The 20,512-nt window shown below is 43.3% G+C and overlaps 1 protein-coding gene across 2 annotated transcripts; it reads left to right on the top strand.

Moving 5' to 3' along the window:
* The first annotated feature begins 4,705 nt into the window (after positions 1–4,705).
* HAO2 (hydroxyacid oxidase 2) lies at positions 4,706–12,547 on the top strand. 2 transcript variants are annotated; one of them, XM_075491789.1, is made up of 7 exons: positions 4,706–4,836; positions 5,643–5,794; positions 6,630–6,913; positions 7,276–7,491; positions 9,313–9,471; positions 11,134–11,203; positions 12,492–12,547. In XM_075491789.1, exons 1-7 carry the CDS (start codon positions 4,706–4,708, stop codon positions 12,545–12,547), a joined length of 1,068 nt encoding a protein of 355 aa, XP_075347904.1. The 2 variants fall into 2 exon arrangements, with proteins under 2 accessions (XP_075347904.1, XP_075347905.1); XM_075491790.1 differs by lacking the exon at positions 7,276–7,491.
* The last annotated feature ends 7,965 nt before the right edge of the window (positions 12,548–20,512 follow it).

Genomic DNA, 20,512 nt, shown 5'->3' with positions numbered 1-20,512 from the left:
AGCTTTCAGTGAAGTGTTCCCAAAAAATTCAGCCCAACACAGAGACCAAGGATGGAAAATTTCAGCCTAGAATGATTAAAATATGACAAAATTAAAAGCAACTGAAAACTGGATCTTATAATTGAAAGCATTAGGCAATGTTAAATATAAGATTTGTTGCTATCTCCACCTATAATAGAGGGATAGCTATTTAAGTATTTAATTTTGGGAAAACTTTCTGACATGACTGACATGCAAGGAAAAAGAGTTTTCCTTCCAAACATGGGGCATATGCCCAAGAAAGACATCTGATAAAGAAAACCAGTGGTGACTGTATGCAAACTGTTATGTGATCTGAGTTATTTACATTGCTTAGAGTTCACCAGATTCTTCACCGAAGTGGTGTAAAGTCCCAGACTGAACCCACCACTGGTGGATGCATCAGTGAGATAGACGTCAGCTTGACCCATGGTGATTTGCCATCTGTGAAAAGTAAACAAATATGACCAACTGGAGTAATGAGCATCGTGACTGTAATAGGAACTGGAGCACAGATTTACACAGGATCTTTGTGTTTGGACTCATGAGCCATTGACTATGTTAGTATTGAAAAGTAAGCAACTGCCAAACCCCAGCTGCACAGATATGTGCAAAAATGAAGCTTTGGCTGTTGACTGCTTGACACTCTACCTGCAAGGCTGGACCAGATGTGTGAGTATTTCCTATATTATTTTCTTCACTTCTCAAAAGAAGGCAGCAAGGTTTCCTGCAAAGTTTTTACAGAGTCTTTTCAAGTCTTTTATTGTACTCCAATGGAAGAGCTCCAGAACTTTAAAACTTGTCCACTTTTTTCAAGTATAAAGCAGGGGCTCTAATAAAAGGTATTATCTCTGTGGCAAATTTTGATTTCCTTAGAACTTTAGAGCTTCACAGCTAAAGCAGAAGTCTAACTAGTGTCAGAAAATACTACTAGTCAATGACTACAAAGTCATTGCTACTTTGAATTGAGTCCATTGCTGAAGGAAGACAATATATCTAGATGCAAAGTACAGTCTCTTAAAAGCCACTGCACAAAAGCAGAGATTTTTTCCCCTCTCCTGATCCAAAATACAGGAGTCACAGACTACATTTAATTCATGTAAAATTATGATAACCATGAAACCATAAACGTTATGGTTTGGTGAGTTGGCTGCAATGTGCATCCCTAAAGTAGGGGCGTACTGAGATCAGCATAATGAGAAATATGAGAGAGGACCCTGCAGATAACTTGTAGGCTGAAATGAAGATCAGGCCAGACGAGATGTAGCTACATTTATTGCTATAGTGTGCACCAGAAAGTGTTAAGGATAAAACACAAGGAATTAAGATTTCCAAGCATATTAGCAGGCACTTTTGTGATGTGATCATGTCAGTTTTAAGGCCATAGTGCCTGGCAGGCCATCAAGGACTGGTTTGGGGTTTTTTTGGTTGTTATTACAAACACAGATTGATATATATGACCCAAAGCTGACATCTAGCGGAGGGAGAATGAACGCAGGATTTTCCTTCCCTTCCCAGGGATGCACTCCGTTGTGTGCAGATAGAGATGGCACTTTGCTTTTCTCTTCAGAAGTGACCTGAAGGCTGCACGGGTTGTCCCGGGCTGGAAAGAGAACCAAGGAGCTCACAGGCACTCTAGCTAAGGGTGCACACCTTGTCGTGTTCGTGACAGGTGTATCCATAGCCGGATGCCAGAAGCTAGCTTCACAGAGCTGTCGGCAGATAATGAGGTCTGAAGGCTGAATTTAAAAAAGCTTGAAGAGACAATGATATAGATGATCATGCCTGGTAGAGTTTGGGCAGGGTCTTGTGAATACATCTAAGAATAGATGTTGACTACTGGTGCAAAGATAGTGTCAGCGACCTAGGATTTCTGCTGTCAGGAACATCAAATCTGCAGTCCTGGATCAGACCAGCCTCTTGGACACCAGGTCCCGAGGTTGCAGCTCTGTTCAGCTTCCAGCTCTTCCGTGGTCCTTTGGCTCACTCACTGCCCCAGCTGGGCTGCTTGGGCTGGGAGGGCAACAACACTGGTAAAACTTTGGGAATGTTTTCACAAGTTTCTGCCTCACCCTCTGCACCTGATACCACGTTTATAAGAAAAATACCTCAATTTTTCATTAGTAAAAAATCAAATTTTCAAGCGCTCTTGCTTGCATGGAAGAATTGAAAACATGAGCTGTAAGGGCTTAAAAATACAAAGGACAAATAAAACTGCCCAGTGTTTATTTTTTATATCTCACAAATTTAAGTCAATATCATAAATCTGTTGGCAACTCAGTCCCGGTTTGTAATGCTTAGCAGGGGAGACAGAGGGAAGCACAGAGAAGTCTCACCAGCTCCAAGCACGGGAAAGAGAGAGGACCCATGGTCCTTCTGGGAGATGGCTAGGTGGGGAGCTGAAGGAGGGAATCTGCAAGCTCAGTGGGAGAGCAACTGGATCATGAGAGTGCTCATAGCCCTTTAAAAATGGCAGAAGACTAAAGGTACTTTACATATTTCTCTACGGTAGGAAGCAAAGAACATCTCCCATATGTGGTGGTAAAGATTCAAGGCTCTGTAGCTGTGGGCTGTAACAAATCACACTGTCTGTGGATCATAATTTTGGTGGGATTTGTAGCACATTCAGCAGAAGGTTACCAACAGTTTAGAGATTCAGTCAAAACCCCTGAAATACTGTTGCTTCCCTAAATGAATGCACAGCCTTCAGCCACTGCCGAAGAGCACAGCTCCAGTGCTGTGTCCTAAGAAGTCACGCTGCTGACAAGGTGATGCATGTTTTTGGAAGGAACTTTTAATCACCTGATAGCAAAACAAAGTTAGTGTTTATACAAACAGTACAAAGTTTACTGCAGGATTGAGCTTTAATCTCTGGTGGTTGCTTATTGACTCCAGAAAAAACAGCACCTCAGCAGCGGTGAAAAGACCTCCTCTACATCCTATTTGCAGGCAAACTTGAAGGAGAGGATCTCACCTCCTGCAGCTCTCCCCGAAACCCAAAGTAAGTCTGAACTGAGATCTGAATTGGGAGACAATGAGGACTGGGCCTGGGTTGTTTAAAATTCCCATTTATCCTGCCATGAGAGGACTTGGTTTATCTTTTTGTGCTTGCTGGCTTTGACCTTTCTAACAGTTGGAAAAGCAGAAGTCGTGATACATGGTTTACAGTATATCATGATGTATGACATATAAAGACTTGTGCTATCAGCAGTGCTTGATGTCTTGAAGGCATACAGAGAGGGCTTGGGATACTTTTACTACCTGCTACCTAATGCCTGTCAGAGGAGACAAAACAATACTGAAGAAATTAGTCATACTTCTTCATCTTCCAATGAGCCCCTCATCTTTGGCTCTTTGCTAACAGAGAATTATGAGTCCTAATTTTCAAGTGTATACACAGGCACCTCAGTCAGTGAGACATATTCATGTCTGCAGTTTGACAGGTTGGATCTGTGTATGTAACCTATGTGTTTATCTGTGCCAGAAGTGTACAACATCAGACTCATAGGACTTTTTTTGGTGAAGCTTGCAACCCCTACTAATCTGTGGTGGAAGGCTAATCCTGAAAACTAGGATATTTATTTCTTCCTGTACATTTTTAGAAAAATTACACCCAAACCACAGCTGTTTTAAAACTTCATGTTTTCATATACCTTGCAAAATGCCTATTTTAATTAGAGCTGTGGAAGTAATTGCAACAAATGATTTAGCAAATGGATTTTGTCTGCATTTTGTACATGTTTCCTTGCACACAGGCATGGTTTGCTAAAACATTAGTTTGCATAGTTTCTAGTTCTGGCTGGTTCAAAAGCATGTAAGTGCAGGCATTTGCTAGGTGGCATTTATGTTGGTTTGATTAGACATCTGGGTCATACAACATCACTTCTGTTCCCTGAAAGATTGAGGGTAGTTCTTAGAATCACGTTTCATGTTGTGGAATTTGCTTTTTGCTAGTGTTTTTTCATAGTTTGTCCAAATTTTGTATGCTCCTTTTTTAGCATGTATCAGTGCTGCAGTATGCAATGCAAACAGCCAGAAGATATTTGTTACAAAAAAGAAATTAAGATCTGTAGAAAATACTTTGCTTTTCTGCATCTCTGGCCTTGACAGTGACTTGCACTCAGAGTCTGGACATAGTTTTACAATGCGTTCATGCTGGAGCAGGTTAGATGTAGACTCTGTATTTACTTGCTTCCAGATTTTATGAGCTTGAATTTAGTCATTGCACTCCATAACTAATTGTTCAGTCAGGGAGCCATCCTAAGGGGCAATCCAGCAAATGATGTTTTGGGCCAACCTTTGAGGAGAATTAGTGGAACAAATAACCCAGCTAGTTTTGAGATAGAATTTATGACAGAATTATACGACTGCTGTGTCTTAAAATAGCAGAGGACCAAAAATGTCCTCTTTGGGTTTCTGTTCATTAAGACAGAATAAAGAGAGGCACAGAGATGCAAGCTGCTTCCTATTTTTATGGCTGCATCTGCAAGTTTTCCTCATACTAGGGGAGAGGATGAATAGCAAGATAGACTGAGACAATCTCTCAGCAACTCTTCTACAAGATAGGTGGGTCCAAGGTTTGCATTAAGTGACATTAGAGTTCCTGGAAGAGAGGATGACAGTTCAGGGTTCTAATTTCCACTCCATGTTATTCTTTTCTTCAAGGTTCCCAGAATCTTTCTCGGCAATGGCTATGGTGTGTCTTTCAGACTTTGAAGCTTATGCTAAAAAGTATTTACCCAAGATTGCTTGGGATTTTTTTGCAGCTGGAGCAGATGACTGTAGCACTCGAGATGAAAACATTCTGGCATATAAAAGGTAATGGTGAGGAGGAAATGAGGGGTGTTGTACTGGAAGCTTTTAAACTAAGTTTTTATGCAAGTATTTGGACTTCACAAGCCAAGATTCCTTACACCTTGCCCTTTCAAGGTGGTCTCCAAGCACTTACCTGAATGACATATGCTGTATGCTCTGATGCTAGTCTGAATATGACATAGATTGTATGAGGCATAAGGGATGCTGAGGGTCCAGGCAAATGGTATGGTTGGTATGGTATGGTTGGTATGGTATGGTATGGTATGGTATGGTATGGTATGGTATGGTATGGTATGGTATGGTATGACATGACATGACATGACAGGAAAGGGGATGAGTGGCTATAATAGAATGAGATGCAATGGGGAGCATTTGGTGAACAGTAGGAAGCCTACACGTAAGTAGTACAGGATGTGGGGAACATGCTGTAGACAGGGAGGGCAGGCACAATGTACAGTGAGTGGTGGAGTGGAAGGCAGAGACCTCGGTCTGGGTTGCAAGTAGAAGGAATCTGTGGGATGGACAGTGGGAGAACAAGAGCTGGTGAGCTGAACTGGGAAATGCGGAAATGATGTACTGTGGCCAGTGAGCAGGAGTATGGGATTAATGAAAAGTGGAAGTGGCTGAACTGCTGGCTGAATTGACCTCTAAAAGTGAACAGAATTGACAAAGAGCCTTTGTTATACGCTGTTTTCTCTATTGGCTCAGATTCCTGCATTGCAATAAGTAAATGAAGACCTGAAGTTTCCGTGAAACTTCAGAAAAGCCACTGGACAGCTACCATCTGAAGGGTTTTTATTGCCTTACAGAATTCATTTCCGGCCACGTATGCTGCGGGATGTATCCATGATGGACATTAGGACTAAGCTCCTGGGGGCTGAAATCAGCTTTCCTGTAGGAATTGCGCCTACTGGCTTCCACCAGCTAGCATGGCCTGATGGAGAGAAAAGCACAGCCAGAGGTACTCTTCTGCTTTGTTGCTGTGTAGCAAAAAGGGGTTTGTGGAAAAGGGTCAAGAAGCTGTTAGGATGACTTGAAGTGTGACTGAGCAAAATCTTCAGGCTTGAAGGGGAAAAGTCCTTCCCACTTTCTGACACCCCTTTTTGTGGATGACCCACTCAGGTCTGGTGACACAAAGTGCGTGGGAAGCCGTATAGACATTGCTGTACTTCTCCAGCTACCGCTATTACAAGATCAGCCCTGTGGAGGCTGCTGCAAACTTAAGACAGAGACTGTAGACACATTTCTGGTGTACACAAAGGACCACACAGGTCCGCAGAGCTGTGGGCTCTAGATAGGACATAAAAGTGGTGGATGGGACTCAGCCTGTAAATTTCTTGTTGCTGGTAAGAACTGTGTCTCCCTTGGAGAAAAGCGTTACCTCTTTTCCCACATCCTGTGGTGGGTTTGGAGAGCTGACCCCTGGAAGTATCTTTTTTCCTGTGTGTGTTTGTGTACACTGAGTGCATTTGCCAGCACATTCCTGTGAGGACAGAGTCATAAAGATAAAGTTCATGCTTTTTTAAAAAAATAGTTGCAAAATGAAAGCACCACTTGGTAAATTACCTCTCCCTTTCCTGCTTTCTTAACCATGATCCTACAACAGTGAATGGTAAATATAGCCATTTTAACCCCAGGGGTATATTTGCCAATTGGTAGAGTGCTGTGCTTAGTAGGATAGAAGTAAAACAGGAGTTCAGGTGTTCTTTGTAAACTGTAAAAAGCTTTTGTACCTGGTGTCTGGCAGGACTGTTCAAATGACCTTGATTCTGATTATTTTCCAATACCTCCCAAAGCGGCCAAAGCGATGAACACCTGTTACATTGCCAGCACGTACTCCACCTGCACACTGGAGGAGATCTCCGCGGCTGCCCCTGGCAGCCTCCGGTGGTTCCAGCTCTACATCCACCGCAACAGGGCGGTTTCCCAGCATCTGGTCCAACGGGCGGAGGCCTTGGGTTTCCAGGGCCTTGTCTTCACTGCAGATCTGCCCTACACGGGCAAAAGACGTGATGATATCCGCAATGGTTTCTGCCTTCCTCCCCACATGAAACTGAAGAACTTGGAAGGAGCCTTTGAGGTTTGTAAAATGATTCCTTTCATTCACTGCGCTGGTGTGTACCGCATGAGACAAAACCACCGGGTAACTGCTGCTTTGGCATCTGCTGTACCCAGGGTGTATCTTCTCTCCTTCTGGTTCTGCAGCGTCCTGGCTTGACCTCCTGCCAGCCTGGGTTCTGACTTCAAAATCCCAGTCCAGCTTCCTTAGAGACACTGATCTCCATCCTCATTGTAATTATTCTCCTCCAGAGACACGTGCTTTTCAGAGCTGATGAACATGCCTGTTAGCAAGTTTAATCTCTTCTAGGGTAGGGAAAGACATCAAGGGGCCTTTGTATTGTTACAGCTCAGATGAGGTTTCCTTCTGTCCTATGGCTGTAGGGAGATAACTGTTCTGAGTACGGACTGCCACCCAACAGCTTGGATCCTTCGGTCACCTGGAATGATATCTATTGGCTGCGGAGCCTGACCCACCTGCCCATCATCATCAAAGGCATCTTGACGAAAGAAGATGCAGAGCTGGCAGTGAGACACGGAGTTCAGGGAATTATTGTGTCCAATCATGGTGGAAGGCAACTGGATGGAGGACCTGCCACTGTAAGTGAGAAGATGGATGTCCCATGAGTGTTTATTGTCTGCACATCTGCGCTAACCTGGGTATCTCTATGCTCGTCTTTGTATGTGTGCTTCTGGTGGACTTGTGTGTTTGTTGTGTGGCTGTGGATATGTGCACAGGTGCTTCAGCTTTAAACTGGTAGAGATGCATGCTTTGGCATGGGCTACCCACTCAAGTATTTTCTCAGCTTCTTGGGAGGGTTCTGTAAGCAGCACTGAACCCACATAACTGCAGATAAACTGCTGGCCTAAGTTAATAAAAGTTTTCTGCCTATGGCTTCATTAGCTGGTGCAGTGCACATGTACTCTTTGCGCACTGCAGCAAAAATAAAATGAAGCTCTGGAATCAAAAATGTACAAGTGAGAGCATAATGTATTCTCATTGTTCACATCTGCCAAAACATACACAAACAATGCAGCTAGATTTAGTAAGAGGTCTGCTTGCGTACTTACAGATTCACATCTAAATGGGAATTTATTGACTTTCATGAGCCAGAAAAAGGATAACTTATCTCGAGAAAAACTCCCACACTTTTTAATCTGTAGAAAGAAATAATGGGTTGTTTGGATGCATGTGTATTTCACTGCTTTAGTTTGGCTTCTGTCAATTTTTCCAATGGTTCTTCTTTTACAGTTCTATATTGCATAGTATCTTACAGACTTTCTTTTCTCTGTTTTCCTCTGTAAAATAAAAATAGGCACCAAGGAATTCTCTTCTATTCTATGTCAAGGCTGACAATAATGATTAAAAAAAAATCTAAATGCTAAAGACATAATAATGGAAATGGCATCCACATTAAACTGCTCTTCTTACTTAGAAGTTTCTTTACATACACAGACAAACCAGTAGATACCTAGTTCAGCTCTGCTACTCCTCTGGTACTGCGCTTGGCAACAGAAGCTATTGTCCTTGCTCTTGGTGAGCTACTCCTGGAAAATTTCAGCCTGAAAGTTTTCAGTCTGAAGTTCTGAAAAAAATTATGACCAATTGGAAGAAGCTACTTAGTAATCTTAGTTATAGCTGCCCTACTTAAAAAAGATTAAAAGAAGGCAAAAGAGTATAGGAGCCTGCAGAAGAGAGACCTTTGGATTTGCTGCGAAGGAGAGTTAATTAAGTCTAGTGCAATGTCTTGCCACTGGTTATACTACCTTTGGGACCAGAGCCAGCATCTCTGTGTAGTACTGCCCTACACTACCAGCCTGGCACTGCATTGTGCTCTGCAGAAAAGACCTTAGGGAATCAAGAGACTTAGCCTGGAGGAAATTACACATTGACTGTACTGGATAGCAAATGAAATCCTTCATAGAAGCTTTATGGGGTTTGAGGAGGCTTTTGACAGGTGGTCACCAGGATTAGGTTGAAGTGTAAGTTTAGGCAATTTGGACAGTGGCAGGGAGAAGTTTGACATCAGCCTTTTTTACAAACATTTGTATCACTCATCATTGTCTCAAATGAAAGTAAGATATTAACGACAATTATTTTAATTGACATTTATTTTAAAAATCTTTCAGAAAGCAAGTAAAAATGTTAGTTTTTCACTTATCGGAAGCGCTAGCAAACAATATCAGTATAAGCAAAGCACTAGAAAATAGAATTAACTATCAGCAAACAACAGGGAGCTGCACTTTATTCTGCAGCTTTTGGTGCTAAGCTATTTGTGATGGGGCTAAGCTATTGTCACATCTCATTTCAAGAAGGTATGCTATTACAGTATTACATCCCTGCATGTCTCTTTGGAGTACGTCTTCTTTCTCTTGGAATCAAAAGCTGAGCTCAAGGTGAGAGTGGCTGCTTCTTTGCAGATTGATGCTCTGGTTGAGGTTGTGGCGGCAGTACAAGGCAGAGTTGAAGTTTATTTAGATGGTGGAATACGAAAAGGAAGCGACGTATTAAAAGCACTGGCACTGGGAGCAAAATGTGTCTTTATTGGAAGACCAGCTCTATGGGGTCTGGCTTACAAGGTGAGTAAGGAGCTTTGACTTTGTATGCCTACTTCTCATAATCTCCAACAGTCCGTTGTTATTTAAAAGACGTAGAGACAGTTTTCACCAGTGAAGAATCTTACCCATGATTTTTTTTATTTTGCTGAATTTTAAGTGGAAACACCCCAAATTTAATCAAAACCAGACATTTTCTGTGATTTAAAAATTTTATGATTTCAAATATGATTTTGAAGCTGGTAACATTGTTTTGTGGGACCTGATTTCTTGGTGTCGTAGTTTGGTGCTAAAATACTGTAGGACTCAGGCCCTTCAGTGCCTTTGAATATTGGAGGCAGGCATATTTGCCACAAAGATGAGTGTGACAATTTTATTTTCTGTCAGCTTACTTGGAAACAATATATGGTTTTGATACAGCACTTTCATAGCTGTGTTATGAATTCTTCAGAAATACATATAGAACTCAATCCCACTGATGTCTGAAACATTTTGGACAAGACTGAGCACAACTGTGTCCTGTAGGTGCTTGAGTGTGCCACTACTCAGTTGCAGCTTTGCTGCTTCTTAACTATTGGCATATTTCTGTGATCCAGAGTCATGAATTAGGCCTCTGATGCAGAAGGTTAACATAATATAATTAAAATTAAAATGTAATGATACCAGTTGTTTGCTTTGCTAAATTTTTGCTCTTTAGCCCCTGGATTGGAGCTTTCAAGCTTTTCTCTAGAAGAAAAAAATATTTCTTTCTATGGTCTAGAAACATTTCCTATCTTTTAAATGAAACCCCTGGTCCAGTGCTGTGATTGCTGTGGATTCCAGTAGCTAGGCTTTAAGCAAGAAATCACCTGAATCTTCTGAGAAACCTGGAAGAGTTGACAGCACTCTTTCTGTTGCCAGTAAACAGAGGAAAAGAGCCTAACATGAAAAGGGTGTTGCTGTGAGTTGCCTGCATTTTTTCCACAATGCAAACAGAAAGGAGATGGGATTTTTTTGAGTTCAACTGTGCTTTGGTATTATATTTCATAGAGTATTCCTAAAGACGTATCTCAGTGGCATTACCCTAGCATACAAGAGAGGAGGGGCATGAACAAGCACTGACATTGTCTGCACCCAAAGCATTCTTTATTGCAAGAAATAAAAATAAAATTTATGAGAAAAAAAGAAAAAACTCTCCAATATTTTACAGTAAGATCAAAATCATATGTATGTTATATTGGATTTTGAGCTTCTTCGTGTCACTTGCTCGGAGGAAAACACACAGTGTACTATTTTTAAAGATTCAGTCTGGTATGCGAGTAAACTAAAGTTTTTAAAGCTATACCATATATAAAACTCTCATTACTTCATAAAACGCTATCAGCATTGTAAGGGTTGACATTTTAAAACAAGCCCATTGGTGGAGATTAACTGAAAGCTAAGAAAAAAAGGGCTAGAAAATGTCAGAAGTGAAAAACAGCTTTGTTTTCTTTCCCTGTTCAGATGTATCACAAAAGGAAAAGCATCTAAATTAATCTGTGATGAACTGAGCACATCCATCATATCATTTTAATCATTCATCTGTATGAGACTCTGGATTTGGCATGGACTTAAGGGACTGTCCCAGCTCTCACAGTGCAAGCATCCTGCAGCATTGCTCTGTGCCAGTGCTCCTCTTACCCTGACTTTCTTTCTTTGTTGGAGCAGGGTGAAGAAGGTCTTCAAGACATTTTGAGAATTTTGCAGGATGAGTTTCGTTTGTCGATGGCCTTAGCTGGTAAGGGTTTTGCAGGTTGTTTGTAATTGGTGATACAGAGGTTTCTGCATGCAAGCCATCTAACATCAGAAGTCTGATGGATGGGTCACAAAAAGAGAATCTATGTGAGCTGTGCTGGTTCTAGTTGCTATATTTAAGGTGATTCTCTGCTTCCTCTGAATACACTTGGCATTTCAGGTGCTATAGCAATGAAGCTTGCAAGGAGGAAGTAGGTTAAAGCAGCTTTCTGCCCCAATTAAAGGGATGCTAAACTGCTAACTAGAGCTGAACAAAACTTGTAATTTCTGTTCTGCTGGGAATTGCAGCATATGTTTTTCACTATTTAATTTAATGTTTACCAGGGTAAAATTCAACCATTTTTTTTGCTGCATGAAAAGTTTGGAAAAAATGGATGCAGAATTTTTCTCTGTGTATTAGAGAATACAGTCTGTTGGTACAGGTTCAAATCTCTGCATCCCACATGCTTTAAAAGCCTCTGTGTCTCCTCTAAGCTCGTACTGTTGTTCTTCATTCTGTATTTCTCACTTCTGCTCCTACCTGTAGCTGCCATGTTTGACCCCCTCACTGAACAGCAGATTTGCACAGCCCAGTGCAAACTCCAGTTTCACACATGAACAAGTACGACACGCAGACCCAGTGCAGAAGTATTCAGACATCAGCAAAGGGTCTTATCCCACTTCAAATCATGTTTTAAAGATTTTCATGCTCTAGCGACCATGAACTCAAGTGGATGGCAACGCTGACTGGGAGACTGGAACTGAAATCCTGTTGGGCATTTCTTAATAGGCTGGTTTTTTGGGTTACTTTTTCAACTAATAAAGATTCCTGCAAAGTTTTTTTCCCAGGAGGCTCTCACACTTCTTTACACGCAAAAGGGCACTGAACTCGGCAAGAGTAGCAGGTTGGGACCTTTTTGGCAGGGCTGTGCAATTCCACCCAGATTTGACCAAATGAAATGGCAATGCAAATCTCCACCTCCAGTCACTTGACACACAGCAATTCCTGTGTCTTTTCTGTCTGCCTTTCACTTCTGGCTGGATCAGATGGCTCTCTGCTCAGCTTGTTATAAGGATCCTCTTTTTTGATATTTCTAACCCTTCTTGGGCAGGAGGCCCGGTATCTAACCTCAAGGCTGAAGGTGCCATTGAGGAGTGAGCTACTGAAGTACTAACCTATCCCCACATGACTCATACATGACTAAGACTGTGATTGAGTGAGGTGGCCTTCCAAGTTTCATCTGCAGACCTTTCTCTCTCACCAACATGTTTCATTTCTCTGTTTATTTCAGGCTGTGCCAGTGTCTCAGAGATTGGCCGACACCTAGTTCAGTTCTCAAAGTTGTGAACAGCCTCCTGCAACGCCCACCAGAGGCAGCTCACGTTGAGGTCCCAACGAGACTGAAGAGAGAAGAAGGAGGTGCAAACATTGAATGTGCAATAAGTATCTGATAAGGCCTTCAGGAAACTTCTGAGGAGATTAGGAAAGGCTGCATGTTAGTGAAGGCCATTCTCTGCTTTTTTTGAGACCAATGAGTTCTTTAACACTTTGGGTAATTGTTACTTGCTTAAATACATTTACTTTAAATTGTCTGTTCTGTGGCATTACCTGTGTTAGGTCTTGCTCCCAAGATCTGTTACATTGGGAAGCCAGATGTGGAAAACTATGTCCCTTCCATCTTCCACTTGGTTGTCCTACCAAGTCTGACTGCAATCAAGCTACAGGCCTTTCCTTCTCCAGGGCAGTAAGTGTTGTGGCTGATATCTTCCCATAGCTTGGGCTTTCCTGGATGTATTCATAGCAGATACGGAAACAAGATGCATCAGCTAACAGGCACCCCAGCTACCCTTTGGAGGTGGGGGCAGTTCTTGCCCACTGTTTCTAAATGCAGAGCAATGAAATCAGTAGTAACCAAAGCTGTAAGTAGTAACCCTGTGCTCGCTGCTGAGAGAGCCTCTTCCTTCACTATGTAGTTAATTTGCATGGCAAACTCATCCGAGCAGTGGTCAGGACCTATGCATTCTCAGAGCACAGCACAGCGGCCAGCGCAGGGCGACGGAGTGGGCAGGAGCTGCTGGCACCACCTGAGCAGCACGTGGCCTTTGCTCTTGGAAGGTGATGCAAAAGCAGCGGTGCGCCTGCTGCCAGTGTAGAGCAGCATAAACCCTTGCTCCCCAAGGTAACAGAGATGTGTGCTCACCCCTTCCCTGTCCAAGTTTCTTCCTGAGACGTGGGTCTTGCTTCCCCATGAGGAAGCACACTCTTGGTGGTGCCACCCACCTGCCATCACCTGGTGGTGATGGGTCCTTAATGACAACTAGGAGCTCTTTTCCTTTCCCTTCCCTTCCCTTCCCTTCCCTTCCCTTCCCTTCCCTTCCCTTCCCTTCCCTTCCCTTCCCTTCCCTTCCCTTCCCTTCCCTTCCCTTCCCTTCCCTTCCCTTCCCTTCCCTTCCCTTCCCTTCCCTTCCCTTCCCTTCCCTTCCCTTCCCTTCCCTTCCCTTCCCTTCCCTTCCCTTCCCTTCCCTTCCCTTCCCTTCCCTTCCCTTCCCTTCCCTTCCCTTCCCTTCCCTTCCCTTCCCTTCCCTTCCCTTCCCTTCCCTTCCCTTCCCTTCCCTTCCCTTCCCTTCCCTTCCCTTCCCTTCTCTTCTCTTCTCTTCTCTTCTCTTCTCTTCTCTTCTCTTCTCTTCTCTTCTCTTCTCTTCTCTTCTCTTCTCGTTCTCTTGCACCTGGATGGTTCCTTTTCTGTAGCACTCCTTACAGCACAATCTTCAGCTACACCACCTAGTCTTCCTCTCTTTTCCTCGTTCCATCTCCTTGCATCATGTCTATGTCCCCCACCAGCCCCTCTTCCCCATTATTTTTCTTCAGGAAAATTTCAGTCCTCATTTAGGCTATTATTTTTGTGTATCACTGACTAACATGAGCCTCCCAGTGTCATGGACCTTTGGTTGGAATGCCAGAGCTGCCTTCTGGCTGCCCAGAGACAAGAGCAAGGCAGCCTGCTGCTGCCCAGAGTTGAGGGAGCTACTGGGGAGTGGAGATGAGGCAGAGTCGGGGTAGATAGGGTCCTGCAGCCAGGGCAGAAGTCTGTTGATGTTGTATTATTTGGAGCTGCTGTCTCTTGGGGTTTGTGTGTATCAATAGGCTGCAGCATGAGTATTTAAACTATGCTACCTAGGAGGAGTTTAACAATACTTGTTTTTTAATCTTTATATAATGCTGTCCAAGTAAAGGTGTAAACAGAATTCATCTATTTAAAATGGCTAAAACCCCTGTATGCACATTTGGTCTTTGTTATAAATGTGGTGAGTAAATCAGCGGGGAATTGGGCCAGTGTAACTGGAGATAAGCTGAATCTCTGTAAAGAGTTTAACTGATTCAACTACTTGGGCTTAATCAGGTCTTTTAAATGAGGCTAGATAAACTAGGATTGTATACATACATGAAAACTGCTAATGTGCCTCAACTTTAAAAATGCAATGTCATCTTAAAAATATCTGGTAAGACACCTGACCTTGTTTTCTTATAAATAATTTTTAAGGCCAGACTCACCAGCGCAGCTGCTGCTTTTATGGGCATTTTATGGCAGCACAAAGTGGCTGAGGGGTGCTGTGCAGCAATGGGATGCCTCATGTTGCTTTGTGCCAAAGAAGTACCAACTTGCTGGGTGCCTCCTCTGCTTGGTGTACCTCCCAGTCTTCCCATGCACACAAGGCTCCCTTTCCTGGCAGAGGGCAACCTTGGACAGTGTTCTCCTGCAATCTGCACTGCCCTGGGCACCAGGCATGGGCATCCCAAGCGGGGCCTCTCTCTGCTCCCCTTGGAGCTCTGGCATTGTTCAGTAAAAGCACCAAGAATAAGGGGCCGCAGGCAGGGAAGAGTGGTGCTTTTTAGGCTGAGGTTGTCCTGTGTATGAGGGTGAAGGTGGGGGCGTGAGGTCATTACTTCACCCAGTAATTACTTGGAGGAAAATGCCACAGGAGTCGCTGGTGCACGAGACCACACAATTACCTAACCCTGGTTTGGAGTGCTGTGTGGCCAAGTTGCAACAAGAAAGTGCCAACTCTCCTCCCATGAAACTGCCTATGAGCTTCTTCGGTCAAGGCTCTCTCCTGGCAGCGAAGAGGTGCTGCTTTTTCTGTGGAGGAGAAGGCACGTGTGCTCCCCCAATTCCTGCTGAGCACATTGCCCACTGGCTCCTGGTGTACAAGGGAAAGGGGGGGCAGCAGCAGCACCTCCTTTTGCATGTATCTTAGAAGAACAAAATGAGGCTAGTTAGGTCCTAAACTTGCTAGAAGAGAGGCTTCCAGCTTATGCAAATGGCAGTGGCTGAAGGGGCCTGCTGGCAGACCGGAGACATCTGGCTAAGCTCTGGAGAGGAGCAGGATTTCCAGCGTGCTTCCTCTGATACATCTCGGTGACTTCCCTCTGAGCATTTGGATTTTTTTAGATCTGTTTCTGGATGATCTAGAAGACCTAGACATGGGCATGTAAAGTGTGAGAGTGAGCAAGTGCCTGAATTTAGCTGCTGTCTTCTGGAGCTGATGCTGTGAAATGGGAAAGTAGATGGTGAGAGTCTGGGACAACTGCATTTAAGCTCTGTTTCCATGAAAATGAGCTCCTCTCCCTCCCTGGTAGATGGCCATCAAGGCCTTTGCTCCTTATTCTATACTCCCATTCACTGAAAGAAATCCTTTTTGTTTGGAGAAATCCAGGCACTGAAAAATCATCCATTTCTCACCTGCATTTCACTTAGATACCTTTCACTTGCAGTCAGTCTCTGTCAATGCTTCATGCAGGGCATGGCTGGTCTGCTCGTGCCACTCCTCACAGCAGTCTGTGCTCCCTAGAGCACAGGTAGTGCTCAAGGCTGCTCTGCTGAGGCAGAAAAAACTCTCATTTCAGGCTCCAGAGTCTCAGCTTTCATTTAAAGCCAACAAAACAAGATGCTGGAAAGCATGTCATTTTTACAGTTGTGAAGGAGACCTTTCAAGGAGGAAAGTCATCTTAAGAAACTCAGAGACATCTGCTGGAACTGAAACAGTTGTGATGGAAATTGTCTGCACTGCTGAGCTGATTTGTGGTGGCTTCATTTACACCATTGTTGAGTACCATGAGATCGAAATCTATTTTGAAGGAAAGACAATGCCACATCATGAAAATAAGCACAATGGTTTTATTTTGTGATCACCTTCTCTGCTTTTCCCATGGCAGTGAAGTTGGGGGATGGTGGATAGGAGGGCAGGTGGAGCTGAAGGACATGTGAACCCTACTACATGTAGCCAGACAAATTGTAGCCTTTGATCAAGCTGTTCTGTAGGTTTGTTGTATAAGATAGCATAAACATCTTAAACCAGAAATGTTTGCAGAGACCACTAATTTGCAACTCCTGTGATGTGGATGTCTAGTGGAATACATCTGGAGCCAGATTTGAAGAGGCATGAAGCACTTGCAAGTGAAATGAAGGTCAGTAGGGGTCCAGGACCGCAGGCATTTGGAATGAGCAGCATCACAGAGCTGAAATATCTTGTTCTCCAATCCTGTCTCTTGCTGTTGGCCCTTTACAGCCATACAATTTTTCTATCTGATTTTTCAAACTATATAATAATATAGAATATCCTCCTAGCCCCTTCTCCCTTTCAGATCAGCATGTATTCCAAAATTGAGGCAATGCCTGTACACTTGGATAGTTCTGCATGCCCCTGGGAGTGAGGGGAAGGGAAGATTTTGTCGGTCAGGTTTGTGCGAGTATCATGCCACAGGGGTCAGTACCAAAGGGGAATCACTACAGAATCAGGCATGTGCATCCTGGGGGAAAATTATAAAGCCGCTCTTCAGTTGAGATTTCAAGGGCAAGCCACCACCCATAGCAGAGTACCACTTCTGGGGCAAAGAGGCAGCTCACAGTGGTGCAGACCCCCTGTCACAGCCTGCTTTGCAACTGGCAGCTGTCCTGGTGCCCACTTCCCTGGCATGCACGGGAGGAGCCACACTATCAAGAAGCGACCTTCTGCATAAGCCCTACTTTAAATTGGCCTTAAGGAGGCAGAAGAGAGAAGCTAGCCCTGTTAGGTCACTCTGTTTAGACCTGAATTTCTCACAAAGATAACAGTGTCTGCAGTGATCTCCAGAGGCCTTCACATGGAGGCCTTCCTCTCTGTTCCAGTAATAATAAACCTTGCTGGCAGACTGACAGCCCAGCAGATAAGACTGAGGAATAATACCACATTGCACACTTTAATGGACTTCAAGGATGTACAAGAAGAGACTGAGACAACTGGGTGCGCTCAGTCCTGAAAAGGCTACAGGTGCGGGGGGTGGGGGATCACATCACTGTCTTTTACTACTCAGTTGGAGGGAACAGAAAAGATGCAGCCTAACTTCTTGGATGTGTGCAGTAAAAGGGTGAAAGGCAATGGACACAGGTTGCAATGAGGAAAATTCCAGTTAGAAATTAGTGGGAAAAAATTCACTCTGAGGGTGGTCAGATGCTGCAACAGAGGGTTTTTGAAATCTCCATCCTTAGAGTTGGAGACTGGATAAGGTCCTGAGCATCCTGAGGAACCTCGTCTAATCTGATGCTGCTTTGAGAAGAGGTTGGGTCAGAGAACTCCAGAGGCTCTTTTCAATCTAAATTGTTGGGGGACATCACAGAATCATAAAATAAGAGCCGCACATCAGGTCTGTACCCTGCCATACCGGTGTGTTGCTATGGTCAACTACCATGGAACTGCAGAGGCAGCACCTATACCTCTGTGAAAGAGGCTGCAGAAAGCATTTTCTGAGGGAAAAAGAAAGCTATTTGGTGAGTGGGCTGAAAAGAAGAGCTCACAGGGTTTAACCAGGCTGAGAGTCTATTGAACAAGCCCATCCTACAACTTTTCCATGACTTTGGAAGTTTTCTACCATGTGGATTAAGCCTGTGCCAATGCATACCAAAGTCTCATGCCCCCTTTCTACACTCTGTCCTGCTTTCTGTATTTGATTGTTGTGAATACCTCTGATGCAAATTTAAGCAAGGTCAAATCTTCCAAAAAAAAATGCCCGAAAAGATTGTAAGCATGTGGGTTAAGGACTAATCAAACCTTCCTCCCTCCCAGCATCCCTGGAGGATGTAGCAGGGACAGGGAATCAGTCTATTTACAAGGGTAGTTTATCTACAAAATGGATCCAAATATAAACATTTTCCTTTGGCATATGGTGCAAATTTCTGTGGCCTTTAAATATATAATTCACTCATCAATTTCAGTTGAGGAAACACAGTTCTACCTAAAACTAAAGGGAAAATGAGACTAAATGTTTGTTTCTAGTTAATTGCCCAACTTGTGTGCTGTCTAATATAGCAAAGAATAGTACAAGTAAGTCTTTCTGATCTTGAAGATCATGTAGTAAAAGTTTACAATCACTTTCTCCCTTCTACCAAAAGAATTTTGGTACTACTGAAATAGGAGATATTTTCTTTGTCAAGTTTGAATACACAGAAACATTGAGACTTCTTAAGGTGGTTGTCTTCATATCTTGGTTAAAGTGTCTTAAAACTGTTCCCCAATGTGAGAAGTTGTGTTTATTCAGAGTTTGATTCAGCACAGCTGTCCAAAAGTTAATTATTTAAGTCTTGTTGCCTCTTGTCAATGTGTAACCAGAAGAGAGAGGAAAATGTTTCCAGGAGGGAACAGTGCCTCCTGCCCTGAAGGGGAGAGCTTTCCTAAAGCAAATCTGCATCTCAAAGTACACCCTCTTTCCCAGAGCTGCCAGCATCTAGGCATTTTAAACTTACAGGCATATGATCGTAAGAAACACAGTAATTTTTCACATGAGAAGCACATGGATTTTTTGTGGCTTTCTGGTCACAATTACTCTATGTTTAGACAGCAAAATGTCCAGTTAAAGGATGAGCATACCTTTGCATTTTCCTGCTTCAGTTCTCATCAGTCTGGGCAACAGGGCAGACTCCAGAAATACCTTTCCTAAATCAGACTTTTTTTCTGGAGAAAAGGATCTGTTCTTCTGTTCTTCTCTTCTTACTCCTGGATAGCTTCTTTTGCCTGATTGCACAATTAAACAGCATCACCCTGTGTAAAAGTATATTTTATCCTACCTAAAACTTCTGTGCTCTGCAATGTTATTGCATTTATTCATTCCAGTACCATGATACAATTTGTTCTCAATGCTGCTGGGAATTTTCCCTTCACTATTTCTCTCTTACTGTCTTCTCATCTCCACTTCCCCCCCCCCCCCCCCCCAATCCTTTTTTCTCCATGTGACAAGGCTAAGAAAAATGTGTTCTCCTAACACCAGCCAGCCATTGCCCCAAAGTATCTTTGTCACAGTAAGCACCAATAAAGCCAGAGGATCAACACTGTTCCTGGACCAGCGGATTAGGGACACAGCTGTGATGGGACATAGTGGATTGCACATATATTAAGCTATCCACTTAGTCCATATATAGCAATTCTCCAACACAAGCCAAAATTTACAAGCTCTGATTTTCCAAAATTATACTCCTAGACATGCAGCCCATTCTACAGCAAAATATCAGATTGTGAAGGCCTTGTTTTATGTTTTAAGTCAAGGAGAAGAAGACAACATAGTTAAAAAATTACTATGCCTTGACACAGAATGCAGAGTTGGTAAACTTTTCAGATGCTGCTGAATTATGTTTTAGTCTGCAAATCCCAGGCCCGTGCAATAGCTCTGAATTTCTTCAAGAGGTTCCTGGTGGTCAGGGGTCTGGTGGGCTCTGGCCTCGTTGCTAATTGACACCATTCTGGGGCATACAGTGTATTCCAGCATCTGCCTTCCTGTCCTTCAGGGAACACCAGAGCCAGTTTTGTTTGCAGCACAGAGGAGCTGTCATGCCACCCAGCAACCCCACACAGCAATGTCAAGAAGAAACAGAAGGTGAAAATGTTGTCTCTAGGTGAGACTGCAGGAAGCACGAGCACGTCTATGCTTGAATTGAATAAACTGCTGCTGTCTGATCCCTGACATCCACAAGTGGCAGTTGAAATGAAGGCTGCTATGTAGCGGTGTATAAAATTCCCTCAAACTAAGCCAAGCATTTGGCCCAGTACCTAAGAGGACAAAAGCACAGCAGCAATAAATCTCCCTACAATCCCCTACGCAGCATTTATATTCTCATGTAAAGCACTACCCCTGCTAATCTTGGTCATTCTAATAGGCAAGCTTGGCGTAGGAGAGTGTTTTCTATCCTAAGAGGCTATGTTGTGTTGTCTGTTTTTATAATGCCTCTTTAAGGCATTTTATTTCCTTTCTAACAGTAAAAAGGAAGCACTGTTTCAGAGAACACTG

Source organism: Mycteria americana, chromosome 1 (genome assembly GCF_035582795.1).
Source record: "Mycteria americana isolate JAX WOST 10 ecotype Jacksonville Zoo and Gardens chromosome 1, USCA_MyAme_1.0, whole genome shotgun sequence".
NCBI classification, from domain to species: Eukaryota; Metazoa; Chordata; class Aves; order Ciconiiformes; family Ciconiidae; genus Mycteria; species Mycteria americana.
The sequence above is the reverse complement of the archived record's forward strand: the minus strand, read 5'-3'. Positions and strand labels throughout refer to the sequence as shown.

Coding starts and splice junctions, on each gene's coding strand:
- HAO2 (XM_075491789.1), top strand. CDS start 4,706: ATGGCTATGGTGTGTCTTTCAGACTTTGAAGCTTATGCTAAAAAGTAT. Junction 7,492..9,312: donor TGGATGGAGGACCTGCCACT/GTAAGTGAGAAG, acceptor GCTTCTTTGCAG/ATTGATGCTCTGGTTGAGGT. Junction 9,472..11,133: donor TATGGGGTCTGGCTTACAAG/GTGAGTAAGGAG, acceptor TTGTTGGAGCAG/GGTGAAGAAGGTCTTCAAGA.